General features: G+C 44.4%; 1 protein-coding gene across 5 annotated transcripts in view; it reads right to left on the bottom strand.

Annotated features, from left to right (window-relative positions):
- MTA3 (metastasis associated 1 family member 3) overlaps positions 1-5,352 on the bottom strand; it is a 122,458-nt gene extending 117,106 nt beyond the window's left edge. For 3 of the 5 annotated variants that reach the window (XM_083605147.1, XM_083605149.1, XM_083605148.1), the window contains exon 1: positions 5,103-5,349. In XM_083605147.1, coding sequence (XP_083461273.1) covers positions 5,103-5,130 — 28 coding nt within the window. In that variant the 5' untranslated portion in view covers positions 5,131-5,349. Of the gene's footprint in view, positions 1-5,102 lie in introns of all 5 variants that reach the window. The other 2 variants (XM_083605145.1, XM_083605146.1) reach the window with 2 other exon arrangements.
- Between the last annotated feature and the right edge of the window lie 9,340 nt (positions 5,353-14,692).

Genomic DNA, 14,692 nt, shown 5'->3' with positions numbered 1-14,692 from the left:
ATATATCTCCGTATCTCTCTATCTGTATAAGATAGAAATATAAGTTCAACAGGTCCATCTCTAAATTGAAAGGCAGCCTTATCATTCTTATTATTACATTTATATCCCACCTTTCCGCCAAGGAGCTCAGGGGGGCATATATGGTTTGCCCCTGCATCACAACAACCCTGCCAGGTAGGTTAAGCTAAGAGCCAGTGGCTGGACCAAGGCTATCTAGAGACTGAGTGAAGACTTGAAACCTGGTTCCCAAGGTTCTAGTTCAACCTCTAATCCCTACTCTGCACTACCTACAAACCCTTCCATACCTGCCTTGAAATACTGAAACAATTGCACACCATCCTACTTGCAGACATTTTCAAACTTGACCAGTTTCTTCACACATACTAGCATTTACAGGGAAGTATAATTGCGCATCCCCTAAAGATCCGTCTACTTCCTAGATTGACAATGTGTTTATTGTATGTGTGTTAAGTCCCACTTGTTTTCAGGCGAAGCGTGTAGAGCACAGGTAGGGAATAGGGCAATTCTCCAGATGTTGCCAGGCTCAAACTCCCATCAGCTCCAAACAGCATGGCCAATGCTTAGGGATGATGAAGAGTCAACATCCAACATCTGGAGGGCCACAGATCACCTAGCCCTTGTGTAGAAAATTGCAGTATCTGACTCATTTCGCTGAATAAATGCTCCCCTTTGAAAGTTAAGGCTCATTTGCCATTTCAGGTTTATGGGACAGAGAAGACAACACACTCTTGCAAGAATGAAAGTAAGAAAACAAGTTTGCTTGCTGAGGAAGTTCATTAATTAATCGTTAAGAGAACGGCTGAGATGCTCACAATTAGGTCAGGGTAACAACTCCAGTTCTTTGCTCCTGCTGGCGAGGAATGCAAAGGTGAAATTAAGCAATTGCCCAGAGCAAGATAAAATTACCCCACAGGTGAGCTGGTAAGTGGCCATGCCTCCGCCTTTCTCCTAAGATTTCACTTTCCCACACCGTAAAGAAGATTGTAGCATGATTGCAGGTCTCCTGGCACTAGAAAACATGAAAAATGCAGCTGCAATAGTATTGCAAGTTTTCTTACAACACAGAAGAAAGGAAATCCAGATTACTATATTCCCTCTATTGGAAAGAGCCTCACAGAACTACTGCAACGACCCATCCAATTTCTCCTGACGTGAAAGGGCCAGGAAAGACAGGATATGCTTTGCCAAGTCAAAAGCAACTAAAATAATACATGTGTACAGGTAGCATCTTCCCTTACCTCACTCGACCCCTCAGACTGAGAATTAAGAGGCAGGGCATTCCTAACGTTATCTAAGGCACCTGTGGCTAAGGAGAGCTGATGTGGTGTAGTGGTTAGAGTATTTGACTAGGACCTGGGAGACCAGGGTTCAAATCCTGACTTAAGCCATGAAGCTTACTGAGTGACCTTGGACCATTCGCTGTCTTTCTCAGCCTAACCTACCTCTTATGGTAAGATGTCACTGGGCCAAACTGAATCTTTAAAGAGCAATGATGCCATAAAGACAGGGTAGTTTTTTCTGCAATTCATGAATAAGGGGCATTTGTACAAAAATACAAAATATCTGTGCAACTCAAGCCAACAGTTAATTTCTTAGCTGGTGGAATCTCAAGGCTAAAATGCCTATACCTAATTCCTAGTTTTGCCCTCCCATCCCCCTATTGCGCTCCAGGTATTTTTTGTTTGTCTCTTTGATTTTCGGTAGGGTTCAGGAACCTGGTGCGCTTATCTGGAGTCTTTTTGCCTTCTTTAAAAAAAAAACCCATAAAACAGAGTGGGTGGAGTGGGCAGGGTGACTCTATGGTGTCACAAGAGCCTGCCAACCGGCACTGCCAGCTTCCACAGGAAACAGGAAAAACTCGTTGTTCCTCAGTGTAGTTTTCCTAGGAAGACTGCACATCTAACACAAAAAGAGGAGTGCAAAGGCACACCACTCAAGCTATGTATGTTTCGGCTCATCCTTGGAATCATGTGTGCCAGGCTTCTCTGAATTATTTACTTATTATTGTTGTTGTTGTTGTTATTCTGGGGGACATGCCTAGTCTTCACAAAGCACTGGTGATGTACTAAATCAGAGTCCAGGATGTAGCACTTCAGGCTGCAGGTGGGACTCCAATGACTGAATGCTAGAAAGGCCAACAATGGGGTCAAAAGTATCCATGGACTTTCCCTTCTGGAAGAATAAGCAGAGGGTCAGGTGTTTCAGTGTTTGTTGCAGTGCTATGAGGATGTAGTTCCATTCAGCCTGACCCTAAACTTCCTCATAGTCCTCCACTCCCTTATTTTTCCTCCTCAGCAGAAAGAAAAGTCTTGTCTCTTTGTTCCTGTCTTCTCTGCTGAACTTCAGCGCTCCAACCTTCAAGCACAGGCTGCCCTGTCCTTCTCCATTTCTGTTCTCCCTCAGCACAGTTCTTTTTTTATGAAGAATTCCCAGCAACTCAAGTCTGGGAAACCCTGATGTAAAGGGCCAAAGTTTCCACTCAACTGCTATGCACCTTCTTCCAAACAAACAGTCGTCTTATCCATGTTATTAACCTTTATTATTGGAATAATCTTTATGCTGATACCTTAAATCACGAAGAGGAAACCTGTGGCCTGCCAGGTATTTCTTGACTACAACTCACATCATCTGACCACTGGCCATGCTGGCCGATGCTGATGGGAGTTGGCATCACTTACGGCCACAAGTTCCTCACTTCTGTTTTAAATAAATAGTGTTAATAAGAAAGGTTCTAGGGGGTCTTCCAGACAACCTGTTTATCGAGCATTCATCCAGATTTGTTTGCACAAAATCCATGTGGAGGTTATACATAACTGTCGAGCTCTTTTTTGGCAAAGTTGTTGAACTTTTTTTAAGGGAAATCACCAAAAACGACACTGCCGACAACATACGTTTGAATTTTCCCAGACACTTTTAGTGATTTCCGCCGAGACACTGCTTCCGACTGTAGTATTCCAGATTATGTCTGGGAAATTCTGGACAACCCTATGATACAACGCCACTATTTCCGGTGCATTTTCCCCAACACTATTCTTTCCATAAAAATACTTGCAATTATTATTATTATTTGTATTTTCTTGGCCATAAGCACCAAATCCACTTTAATTGCACAGCCTGAATTTGCCAGTACTTACTTATTGGTATCTAGATTTGCCAGTACAGTGGTACCTCAGGTTACATACGCTTCAGGTTACAGACTCTGCTAACCCAGAAATAGTGCTTCAGGTTAAGAACTTTGCTTCAGGATGAGAACAGAAATCGTGCTCCGGCGGCGCGGCGGCAGCAGGAGGCCCCATTAGCTAAAGTGGTGCTTCAGGTTAAGAACAGTTTCAGGTTAAGAACGGACCTTCGGAACGAATTAAGTACTTAACCCGAGCTACCACTGTACTGTACTTACAAAATGGTAACAGTCTGGCATGCTGTCTCCCTTACATGTTAGCTTTCTGGGGGGGGGGGGCACTCTGGTGTTCTATTCCCATCACTTGTGCCCAAATCTGCACTTCAAAAGTATTATTTATCACATTTATATACCACCTTTTTCTTCCAAGGGTCAGAAAGTGATGTACATGGTTTTTCTCCTCCTGCCCATTTCAACCTCACAACAACAAAATGCTCCTCAATGAGCAAATTCTGAGAACCAGGCCTTAAAAGTTGGTTCACCCAAGCAGACATTATTCTCTCACACACAGCTGTGTGTGCACAGCTATGTAGAGGAAAGTGGCCCTCCCATTTAAATGGCCATTTCAGATTAGAGTTTCTCCACACCTAAGTTGCCTAATCACAGAGAAAATAAGTGCTGCCATTTTGAATGAATTGGCACTTAAGAAGCAGAGATTCCTCTAGTATTACCCTTTGGGGTTCAAAATCGTATCAAAAGTGCATCAAGTCCAGCATCCCACTTCCAGAAAAAGGCCACCTAGATGCTCCTAGGAAACCCACAAATACACTGTTACTGATATGCAACTTCTGTACACAGGATTTTCCATTGAGATATTATGATCAATGAACATTTATACTGAACCCTTTCTAAACCATCACCAGTGTCAGGCCAGCTTCAGGTTTGGGGATACCCTAGGGAGTGCCTCTCTGAGGGCTCACCTCATGCTCTCACCACTGCCAATACTGCCCATTCACCTGCCCACTCCCAAACTGGTGTGGTGCCAACCCCTGACACCAGCCCTGGAGCGAATCCCAGAGGTTAACTACACTCTGTGCGGGAAAAGCACTTGCTACTGCCATCTAATTTAACCGGGGACGGGGCCACCGTCTCCCCAGTTTCAGTTATAACGAAAAGGAGAATTCTCTCCCTATCCAGTCTCCATCCTTTTACAAACCAGTTATTCTTTTTTTCCTACCCACTCCACTTGCTTTGGAGCAACCCCACTGGATCCCATGGGACAAAAGAGAGGCCTGAGACCTTGTGCCAATTTTCACATGAGAGCAAACATGGGGGGGACGCTGAGGACCACGCTGAATTGGCTGGGGGGGTGAACCCCAGAACATGTGATATCAGAATAGGGGGTGCGCCGTGCGTCTTCCTCTCCCCTGAAAGAGTTCCCACACACCAGGGGCGAAGGGGGAGCTTTCTTCTAGCCAGAGGGGGTCGGGGAGGCCTCGGAAGCTTCCCCCCCCCTCCATTAATGGGGAAGAGAGGGAGAGTTGGGCCGGCTCCCCTTAGGGAAGCGCAGAGACTGCCATTCCCGGGGAGCGCGGTCCCCCCCCCCGCTTTCCCGCGGAAGAGAGGCCGCGGCGCGGGGGGCTTCTCCCCCCAATTCCACCTCCCTGGCCAGGTGGGCCGTGGCCTCCCTCGTGGGAAGGCATCCGGAGGAGGAGGCTGGGTTCCCCGCGGGGGGCGGGTGCTGCGCCAGGCTCGGCTCCGCTCAACACGCCCCTTCGCTCCGGCCCGGCCGAGATCCGGCCCCGCACACCTTCTCCCCGCGAGGCCGCACTCCTTCGCCCCACGGGACCCCGGCGGCCCGGCGCTAGACCCTCCCCTCCTGCTCCTCCTCGGTGCCCAAGGACAAACGCGGGAGCCGAGGGGGCGCGCTGCGCTGAGGACCCCCCGCGCCAGCCCCACATACCTCCCACTCGGTACATGTTGGCCGCCATGTCTGCGCTCTCTCTGCGCCCTCCTCCTCCTCTGCTGCCGCCGACGCCGGGCTGGGGAAGGGGAGGAGCGCCCAGCCCTCTCCGCTGCTGCTGCCGCCGCCGGCGCTGCTGCCGCTGCCCTTGACGCCACCTACGCTGGGCACCACAACAGGGTGCCAGGCGGCTCAGCCGCTTCCTCGGCCCTCTCGCTCGGCGGTGGGGGAAGGGAGCGGAGGGAGGAAGCCGCGGGAAGCTGAAGGGTTAAGGCCGAGCATCCGGGCCCGCCTCGCTGGGCAGGGCGGAGAGCGCAGTTGGCTGCGAGCGGGCGGCGCCGGCGACGCCGAGAGCGCACAGCCCACGCCGACGTGCGTGTGCGCCCAAGGTCGGGGAGAGGAAGGGTTAAAAAGTTCCCTCGGGTGGGTCTGCGGCTGTCTCCGGGGCTGGGGGAGGAAGGGATCCAGTTGGGGGTGGCTCAGGAGTAGGTGCCCCTTTTGGGTACGTGGTCCTTTTGCGCGCGCGCGCCTAGCAGGGACAGGTGGATGTTTTGCCTGCGCGGGGGGTGGGAGACGCAGGTGCATTCTGCAAAATGGGGCGCAGGGCGCTGGCATTGGGGTGCAGTGTTTAGGAGAGCGTGGGGTGGGAGCTGCTTCAGATTTTCATGTTGGCCATCATACCTCGCTCAATACATGCAATTGCAAAAATACAAATAAATGCGCGCGTTTGCACCATAATTGTGTTTACCAAGACCACGTTGGTCTTGGTTGTTTGCCATAGAACACACCCTACTATGATGAGTTTGTGAGTGCTAGACCTCTATAAGCCAGTGGGTGTTAGTACTTTTTTTATTTAAAAAAATGCATTGTTCAGTAAACATTAGGCATACATTTTTCCATCCTATCAAATCTAATACAGACTTCCAAACCTATCTTTCGTTAACATCCTATTACAAATTCTTTAGTTTGCTACATCTCCATTGATTTTCTGTTTTTTTTCTCCTTGTATTCACGATCCTTTCTTTTGTCTGCTGCTGATCACAGCTTTATCCCTGCTTGTAGATTTATCTTAATGCCACTTTGTTTTGAATACCCTTCAAATTGTTCCTGCTCAGTTGTTACTATCTTTCCGTCTATATTTCTTATTTTGGCCATCATACTTGCTAATTTTACATATTCTATTTGGGTGTGTTAGAAAGACGGGGAGTGTTAAAACTGGATGCTGGACCTCTGTGTATTAAGTTGGGTACTAGACACTTCTAATCCCCGGGAGTTAGCAAATGTCAAAAGCTAATTAAGCTAGGCTAAGTCTCCTGTGCTGCGGTGATAGCTTGGTTGTTGGGCCATTAAGACAAAAAGTCTCCTTCCTAGGCTCAGGTTGTATATAAGTGTAAATAAACCATATGTCATAAAGACATCACAGTCTCCGCTGTGCCTCGTTTCCAAAAGTAAACACAGACCCTGGGGAAGCGCACCTGGAACTGCTGGAATCTCACACTGCTCAGAGACTGGGTCTGCAAAAAAATACGTTAAAAGCTTTCCATATTCAGAATGCTACTCTTGGGAAAGCAATAGTCTCTGTTCGCATGACTAAACAAAACACTGCAACTGCTGTGCTTCCCCAGATTTCCAAGTAGGTGTGGAAAGCTGATAGATTTATGTTTAATCTCACAGTCATATGCAATATGAAAAACTCCATGTGGTTTGCTTTTAAGAGCACGTCAAAATAACATGGTTCTATGGCAGTTTAAGTGTGGTATTCTCCCAAAGAATTATAGGAATCAGGGTTTGTGAAGAGTGCTGAGAATTCTCTTAGCCATCCATAAGTCAAAGAACTGCAGCTCCCTGGAGAAAAGAAATGCTTATTAAACCAGTTTGTAGCCGCAGTGCATATTTCCCTAGGAGCAAGTCTCACTGATCTCATTGGGCCTTACTTCCAAGTAAATGTGCATGAGCTGTAAGTCTGTAGTGTTAAGTATGCCTCAGGTAATGATTCATTCCCAGTTGTCAAAATCCATCCTGAAGCTACTGTTTATATGATATTTCATTCACAATATAAAATTAGTTCCCACCAAGAGTCAAGCTGTAGGACAATATAATTGTATTTGACAGTTGCAGCCAGAACTGATGTAGTGTTGGGTTTATAAACCGCAAATACTTTTCAAAACTGAATTGGAGGAAAATGGGTTCTTGTGTCTGAAATTTGTTTTAAAGATGAAACTAGCTTCAAGTTCCAGCATCAATAAATATGAAATCTCAATTATTTGCAGATGAAATGATTGCAGATTGCTCCTAAGACACAATTATGTGAAAAACTTCTGTGTATGAGTCTGAAAAATCTATCATTTTAATGATGCTACTATGAGTTGGAGCATTTCCTCACGGGATGCCTTCTGCTTTTCTGGCTCATAGATGATGACAACCCATTAATTTCATTTTCAGAAAACGTCTCCTCTGAATATATTTGACTGATTTTTCAGCTCGTCTTCTGTAGCTAAAGGTACTGCAGAATTAGGAACTTGCATAGTGCTTAAAAGTTATGACAACTATTGCAATGTTACTTTTCTACAGTGTACATTTCATCTCGTCTTATGTCTACCTCCCTTGCTTTAAATGAGCAGATTACTATTAGGTTAATATTTCTTATAAGCCATTCAGCACTGCCTTTTTCATTTCCTGTCTTAATGGGAAATGAGCATGCTGGTCCCAGCACTAAAATGAATGAATGTGTGAAATCGCAAATACCACATATTTCTCCTTTCCTGCTTTAACAAAAAGTCCAATTTCTGTCCTTTTTAAAAAGATTTCACAGCCTGAAACCTTTATCGGCTGAAAGGAAAGCTTGCTGATAAAGGGCAATCAGAAGATCTTTTATATTCTGTGGTCTCCTTTTCCTATTGTCTTCCGTGTCCTTGAGCTTATCACTTTCTCTCAACCTCAGTTCCTTATCTGTAAAATGGAGACAATAAAGAACTACCATAACTAAGAATAGGAAGGCCTGGTTCTCCAAGTCTGGAGTCTTGAGAGAAAGAACTAGCTAGGAAGAACAAAACAATGCCAAATGCAACTCATTCTACATAGCGCAAGAAATAAAACTTTTTTTAAAACCAAACCCATTAACCACCATCCAACAGCAGAGTAAATACTGCTGGTTATAGAGGAAATAGCTCTTTAGCGCAACTGTTTTCAAATTCTCCAGCATCAAGGAAAACACTGGGGAAAACCAGTGTGCCCTCTCCTTGGAGACCCTGTTGTGTTCTAGAGGCTTCTGAGATCTGTTCAAGAAACTCACATGAGCTCATGCTGGAGGACACAGATTGGGTCTCTTGGACTTTGGATGATGATGATGATACCCAACCCATCTGGCTGGGTTTCCCCAGCCATTCTGGGCAGCTCCCAACAGAAGACTAAGAACAAAATAAAACTTCAGACATTAAAAACTTCCCTAAACAGGGCTGTCTTCAGGTGTCTTTATTATCCTCCATGAACTTAACACGCAGTATCTGGAGCACCTAACATGTCCCTCTGATTGTGCACTTCAGAAAATCATTAGTAATAGTAGGCAATCTGTCTTTCAAGAAAATCTTACTATTTATGTATTATTCATTTAACTTCTTCATTGACTTTCCCCCACCCCGCAAAAAAAGAAAGTAGCTCAAAGCAATTTGCGACAATAAATAACACACACATTAAAACTAGCATAAATCAAAACAGAGGACAATCAAAAATTAATCTTTTTCAAAGGCAGGGCTAAAACCCACAGATAATTAAAAACTGAAGATATGTTTTTGTATGGTGCTTAAAGATAAGTAATGATGGCACCAGGCGAGCATCCCTGGGGTGAGCAGAAAACAAATGTGGAGCCACCACTGAAAAGGCCCGTTCTTGTGTTGCGGCTACCCTCCATAATTCCCCATGAAGTGGAGGGCATACAGAGAAGGCCATCCACCTTTACTGGTTAAAGAGCCTCCGTTACATTTCCTAAGAATTCTGAGTTTCCCCACTGATTGCCACTGATCTAGCTTGTGCCTTTAAAAGGATGTACCCTGTGGGCAAGCGATGCAAAGACCTCCATCCATTGAAAAAGCCTCCTGCACAGCTCCCAGCTAGTGTGGTTAAGAGTACTAGACTCGTAATCTGGGGAACTGGGTTCGCGTCTCCGCTCCTCCACATGCAGCTGCTGGGTGACCTTGGCTAGTCACACGTCTCTGAAGTCTCTCAGCCCCACTCACCTCACAGAGTGTTTGTTGTGGGGGAGGAAGGGAAAGGAGAATGTTAGCCGCTTTGAGACTCCTTCGAGTAGTGATAAAGCGGGATATCAAATCCAAACTCTTCTTCCCACAGAAATGCACAGGTATCGCACAATATTACAGTAGTAGTTTTTGCACAACTCCTGTTCATTTCCGTGCGCCTTGTGTACGAAAACTTCCTGGCAGATTGCGCTCTCAGCCTTGACATTGAAAGAAGAGTATAATCTGTGTTGATTTTTATAGAACACTGGATGAAAAATGTGTTCTACCACCTATGCTAATTAAACTAGAAGCAAACTACAAGTACACAAGGCGTTTGCTTGTTTATGCATTTGTTTTGTTCTTGCCGTGTGTGGTTTTCCCCTAATCGCAAGGCTAAATGGAAGCAGGAGAGCAATTATTGACTGGAAGCAGGAGGAGAACAAATCTAGCATTAAAGAAAGAGCCGGGCGGCTTCGAAAGGAATAATTGTAGCTTTATTATCCCAAATATAAGCTTGCAAATAGAGACCTTCTGGGGAACAGACACAAGATAAATATGATCGCTGTCCATTGCAATAACAGCAGATACTGTAAAACGGTCATTTGCAAAATAATGTTTCACAGTTAAACCATAAATACTAATTTGGAGAATGAATGGCACAGACATTGCTCACCTTATTTAATTTGGAAGTTCCAAATGATGGTAATAAAAATCAGTGCAGTAAGTGGTGGAAGATTAATTTTAATTAGGTATGCTGGAACTTGGATTAGATGTTGTCCTCCAAACATATTTCACTGTTAATAGGGTTAAGTTTAAACAATGGCAGGAGCATGTTGAGCCCACCCCTTCTGTCTCCCTGCAGTGTGACTAGGAAATAAAAGGGCACTTCAATGGCTAGAGCCTGTCCATTGCTCAAATTTATATGCTTAGAAATTCGGACACCAAAAAAGCAGATAGGGACCCAACCTCAAGTGTGGTTTCTGCTGACAGCCATCTCTACCACTCCAGCACTGTTCTTCTTTCTAAGTGCTGTTGTAGATAACACGTTTTTAAAAACCACAATGCGTCTGTAGGTTCTGCTGTTTTTGTTTACCTGCAGTCACTACGGTATTTGATAAAATGGGGGAAGAGCTATATCTCAGTAGTGGTGTACATGCCTTGCATGTAGAAGATCTAGGTTCTACCCTGGGCACCTCCCAGAAGAGCTGGACAAGACCTATGTCTGGAATTCTGAAGTTCCAATTGGCCAGTGAGCATAGAGAAGGGACAGGGAGCTGGTCAATGATCAGTGACAGATGTTGTGACAGACTCCGGATCCCCTCATCCCTGATCATTGGCTATGCTGGCTGGGCAGATGGGAACTGGGGTGGAAGCATGTCTAGAGGGTGGTAAGTTCAGCATCGCTAGCAGAGAGAATACCAAGCTAAATGGAATACCAGCAGCTTCCTATGTAAAAATTGTTCATTTTCACAACAAATGAAACTGATCTGTAGAAAATGCAACTTGAAAAAAGAGACAATTCATGTATTTTTGTAAAGTAAGAAATATTTAATAAAAATATTACACACACACACAAACACACACATATACCCCAACTGTGCATCTCATTTGAGATTTATACTTTGCTTTTCCTTCCAAAAGGAAGCCCAAAACAGCTAGTAATACAACAAATGCAACGCACGAAAGCCCTTCCCTGATGACAATAATTCCATCATCATCATCATCACCACATTGCTTTTCACACAGAGAAGAGTGTCCCAAAACAACTTACAGCATGAAATACATTTAGACTCCACATTCATCCAAAAATATATTAAAAATGACAAATTCTAATAATCACCACTAAAAGATGAGTACTAAATATGCCAAAAAACCACAACCAAATTCCATCCCAATTAACAGCCAAAGGCCTTGGTAAATAGAAATGCTTTAGCCTGGGAACTGGAAGCAAACAGCAGGAAGAGCAGAGAGCTACCCACTGAGAAGGCATGTCCTCATGTTGCTACACTTTGCACATCCTTCAGAGAAGGCACACAGAGATAGGCCTCTGATGACGAATACAACATCCAGGTAAGTTTGCATGGAGAGAAACAGTCCTTGAGGTATTTGGGTCCCAAGTTGCATAAAGCTTTATCGGTCAAAACCAGGATTAATGCACATGTTATAAGAATTTTAAGGTCATATACATATATATATTCTAAAATGTTCATAACTGTATATATAAACCACATGCCTGAAACCCCATAGAAAAAGTCCTGAACAAATGACCTCAAATATTTCTCTGCAAGGTCAAAGTTGGAAACCTCCCCATTGTCTGTTTCCTCACAAATCCTGTCTTAAGGGCACATTCAAGATATGAACAGGGTGTGAGCCTGTGACCTGTGACCTGTGACCTAGATTCAGGAATTAAGTAGTTATAATAACAAAAGAGTGGCCGAAACCCAGATAATGCAGACAGGAGATAAACAACGCACTTAGATTTCTGTTGTAGACCGCCTTTTCTGTGATATAGGTATGATATATCTGGGGGGGGGGTCTTGGGCTACACCCCTTCTGTGATGTATGTATGATGTTTCTGGGGGTGGTCTTGGACTCCGGGGGGGCAATTTAAAATGTCTATATAAGGGCATGCACGCATGGCTGTGGGTCCTCCTCCTCTCTCCTGCATGTGGGGGAGCACCCTGTTGCAACAGCTTTAATAAAGATCAGGCTTACTAGCTGCCTTGCTTCTCAATATTCTCTAGTTGGCCTCTGTTATTTTCTCCTACCTATAGAGAACCTAAAAAGAGGATTCTATACAGGCTCTTGGGTACCCCATAAGGGAAAGGGAGCAGTTTTTCCCCCTTATAACACACATAATACAATTTTCACATACATTAAATCAATAGAATCCTTCTGTTGAAAGAGTTCAGTAACAAGGTTCAGTAACATACTTCAGTCAAAAATTTACACACATGCAAACGTTAATATATTAAAAATGTACTGAAATGGAAACAAGTAAACTATAATTGCACAGTCTACAAATATATGTTGAATTATGTCTAGGCTTTAAATAACTGTAGCTAATATTATAATAATAGCAACATCCATGAAAAAGAAAGAAAGAAACCAGCATACAGTACTTGTAAAATTACACATTCTCACATCTCCACTCCAGGAGCCATTTATACCAAAAGTAGTGGTATATCAACCTCTGTACATTGCAGCGTTAAAGAACATGACAGCAAAAATACCAAGAGCTCTGAGGTGTCTACTTTGGGTACCATAATGTGACGGCACTGGGGAAATCTCCTGAATCCCCATTTTTAGTATGTTCACTTTGGACATGTTCCAGAGGAGCATTGTTTTCGAATCCATGATAATATACTTGCAGAACAAGCCACCTTCTCCCCTCCTCTCCTCCTCTTGGTATTGTTGCAAGTTTGCTATCTAATTACAGTGAATGGCTCTGTATTACTATGGTTTTACCTTAAGTGATTCCAGATGGGAGTCAGGGCTAGGACACAAAAGAGCCTTAATGTTCCTTAATGGGTACTGATGCTTCCTGAATGGGCCATTCACCTGCAGAGATGAGGTCAGGGGACATGAGCTTGTAACAAATGGCAGTTTAAGCAGGCTGTAATGGGAAGAGAAAGACAGACTGAAAGCAGTGCTTTGGTTCCTCTGAGCATCTGGCGGATCTGCCGCCTCGCATCCTCTTAAGCTCAGATTGTGATTTTACAAACAAAGGAAATATTACTTTCTTCTTCTCTTGCGATCACTCATAGCCAAATAAGATTGTCTTCCATGAATATGGCATCAATGGTGTGGCTGTAACTGACTGTGGAGGCCAATTCTAGATCCTTTCACTCTAGGGACATAGGTTTCTGGGCGGGATTTTATCATGGTGAAGATTTGCCAAACGTGCCTTCCTTAGCTCATTTCTCCCTTTTGTCCTGAGTTTGTGCTTTTTCAAAGTCCATGACGCTTTTGGTAAAGGCTGTTCTCCACTGGAGCGCTCACAGCCCAGTGTTTCCCAATTATCCATGCTTATATTGCATTTTTTTAAAAAAGATTTGCCTTGAGAACGTCTTTAAACCTCTTGTTGTCCATCAGCATTACGCTTTCCATTCTTAAGTTGGGAGCAGTGTAGTTGCGTTGGAAGATGATAATCAGGCATCCAAACAACATGACCAGGCCAGCGAAGTTGATGTTGAAGAATCATCGCTTCAAAAAAAAAAAAAATCATTGCTTTGACACTGGTCAAATAATATTACTAAGGTATTATTAAGTCCCCAATGCACTCTATCTGTATGTGTATATAATCTGTATATAATCTTAGGCAAGGTGTGGAGAAGGTGGATAGGGAGTGGTTTTTCTCCCTCTCTCCTACTGCTCTAGGTCATGCAAAGAAGCTGGGTGCTGGAAGTTTCAGGACAGGCAAGAGAAAGCAGTGTTATGAGTTTGTGGGTGCTAGACACTACTAAATTCCTGAAACTAGTAGACCATATGGAGAGATCAGGCCAACCCTACCATTGGGCAGAATGAGTGGTCCTCTCAGGCTGCTGTCAGGAAAAGGCTGGAAATAGTTAAGTTGCTTATTATTAATTTTTCACTCCCAGGGATGGGGAAAGGCATGAGGTTTTCGGCCCCAGGTGCCACAATAAATACACTGACCAGCCCTGAGTGCTGCTGTTTGCATTGAATAGTAGTGCCATTTGGGGACATATCCTGCATGCAATACTCCCACATTCAACTTCCAGGTGTGGCTGGGACAAACCCCTGTTCTGAAACCGTAGAGATCTGCTTCCAGTTTGTATAGACAACATTGAGCTAGATGGAACAACAGTCTGAGTGAGGCACCTTCTTGTGTTTTACCTCAGGCAGCATAGTATTCTAGGCTGGCAAAAAAGCAGCCAGCCAGTGTTATTCCTTCTGAACCTGGGAAAATTGGGAGCCCACATGTTGAGTGAGAAGGCGGAAGCTACAAAGAAAACGCCGGATCCAGCCCTTCCAAGCACAGCTCCCAATTCCTGCCACACCCTTTCACAACTTGTTCTTTGGCCTGTCATCGCCAGACTCCTTTGACAAAGCTCCTGCCTAGCCTAAATTGTGAATTAGGCTTGTAATATTTTTTTCTGGTCAAGCCTGTTCTAGATACTGCAGGTTTGTGCTTGCTATCTGAGTAACCGCCTTTCCTACACAATTCCCATGGGCTGAATTTTGGGCATGGATCCCGAGAATAACTCTGGAGAGTGGGGAGGGGGGCATGGTTTGCAAATGCCCAACTGCTGGGTCTACTTACTAGTCCCACGGGTATTAATTAATTAGAGACAAATGGTTGGCGATGATCTGTGTTACGGGCAGAAAAAAATGTGT

This window comes from Podarcis filfolensis (assembly GCF_964270895.1).
Source record: "Podarcis filfolensis genome assembly, chromosome: 3".
In the NCBI taxonomy this organism is placed as follows: domain Eukaryota; kingdom Metazoa; phylum Chordata; class Lepidosauria; order Squamata; family Lacertidae; genus Podarcis; species Podarcis filfolensis.
This window is presented reverse-complemented; position numbering and strand designations above follow the sequence as displayed.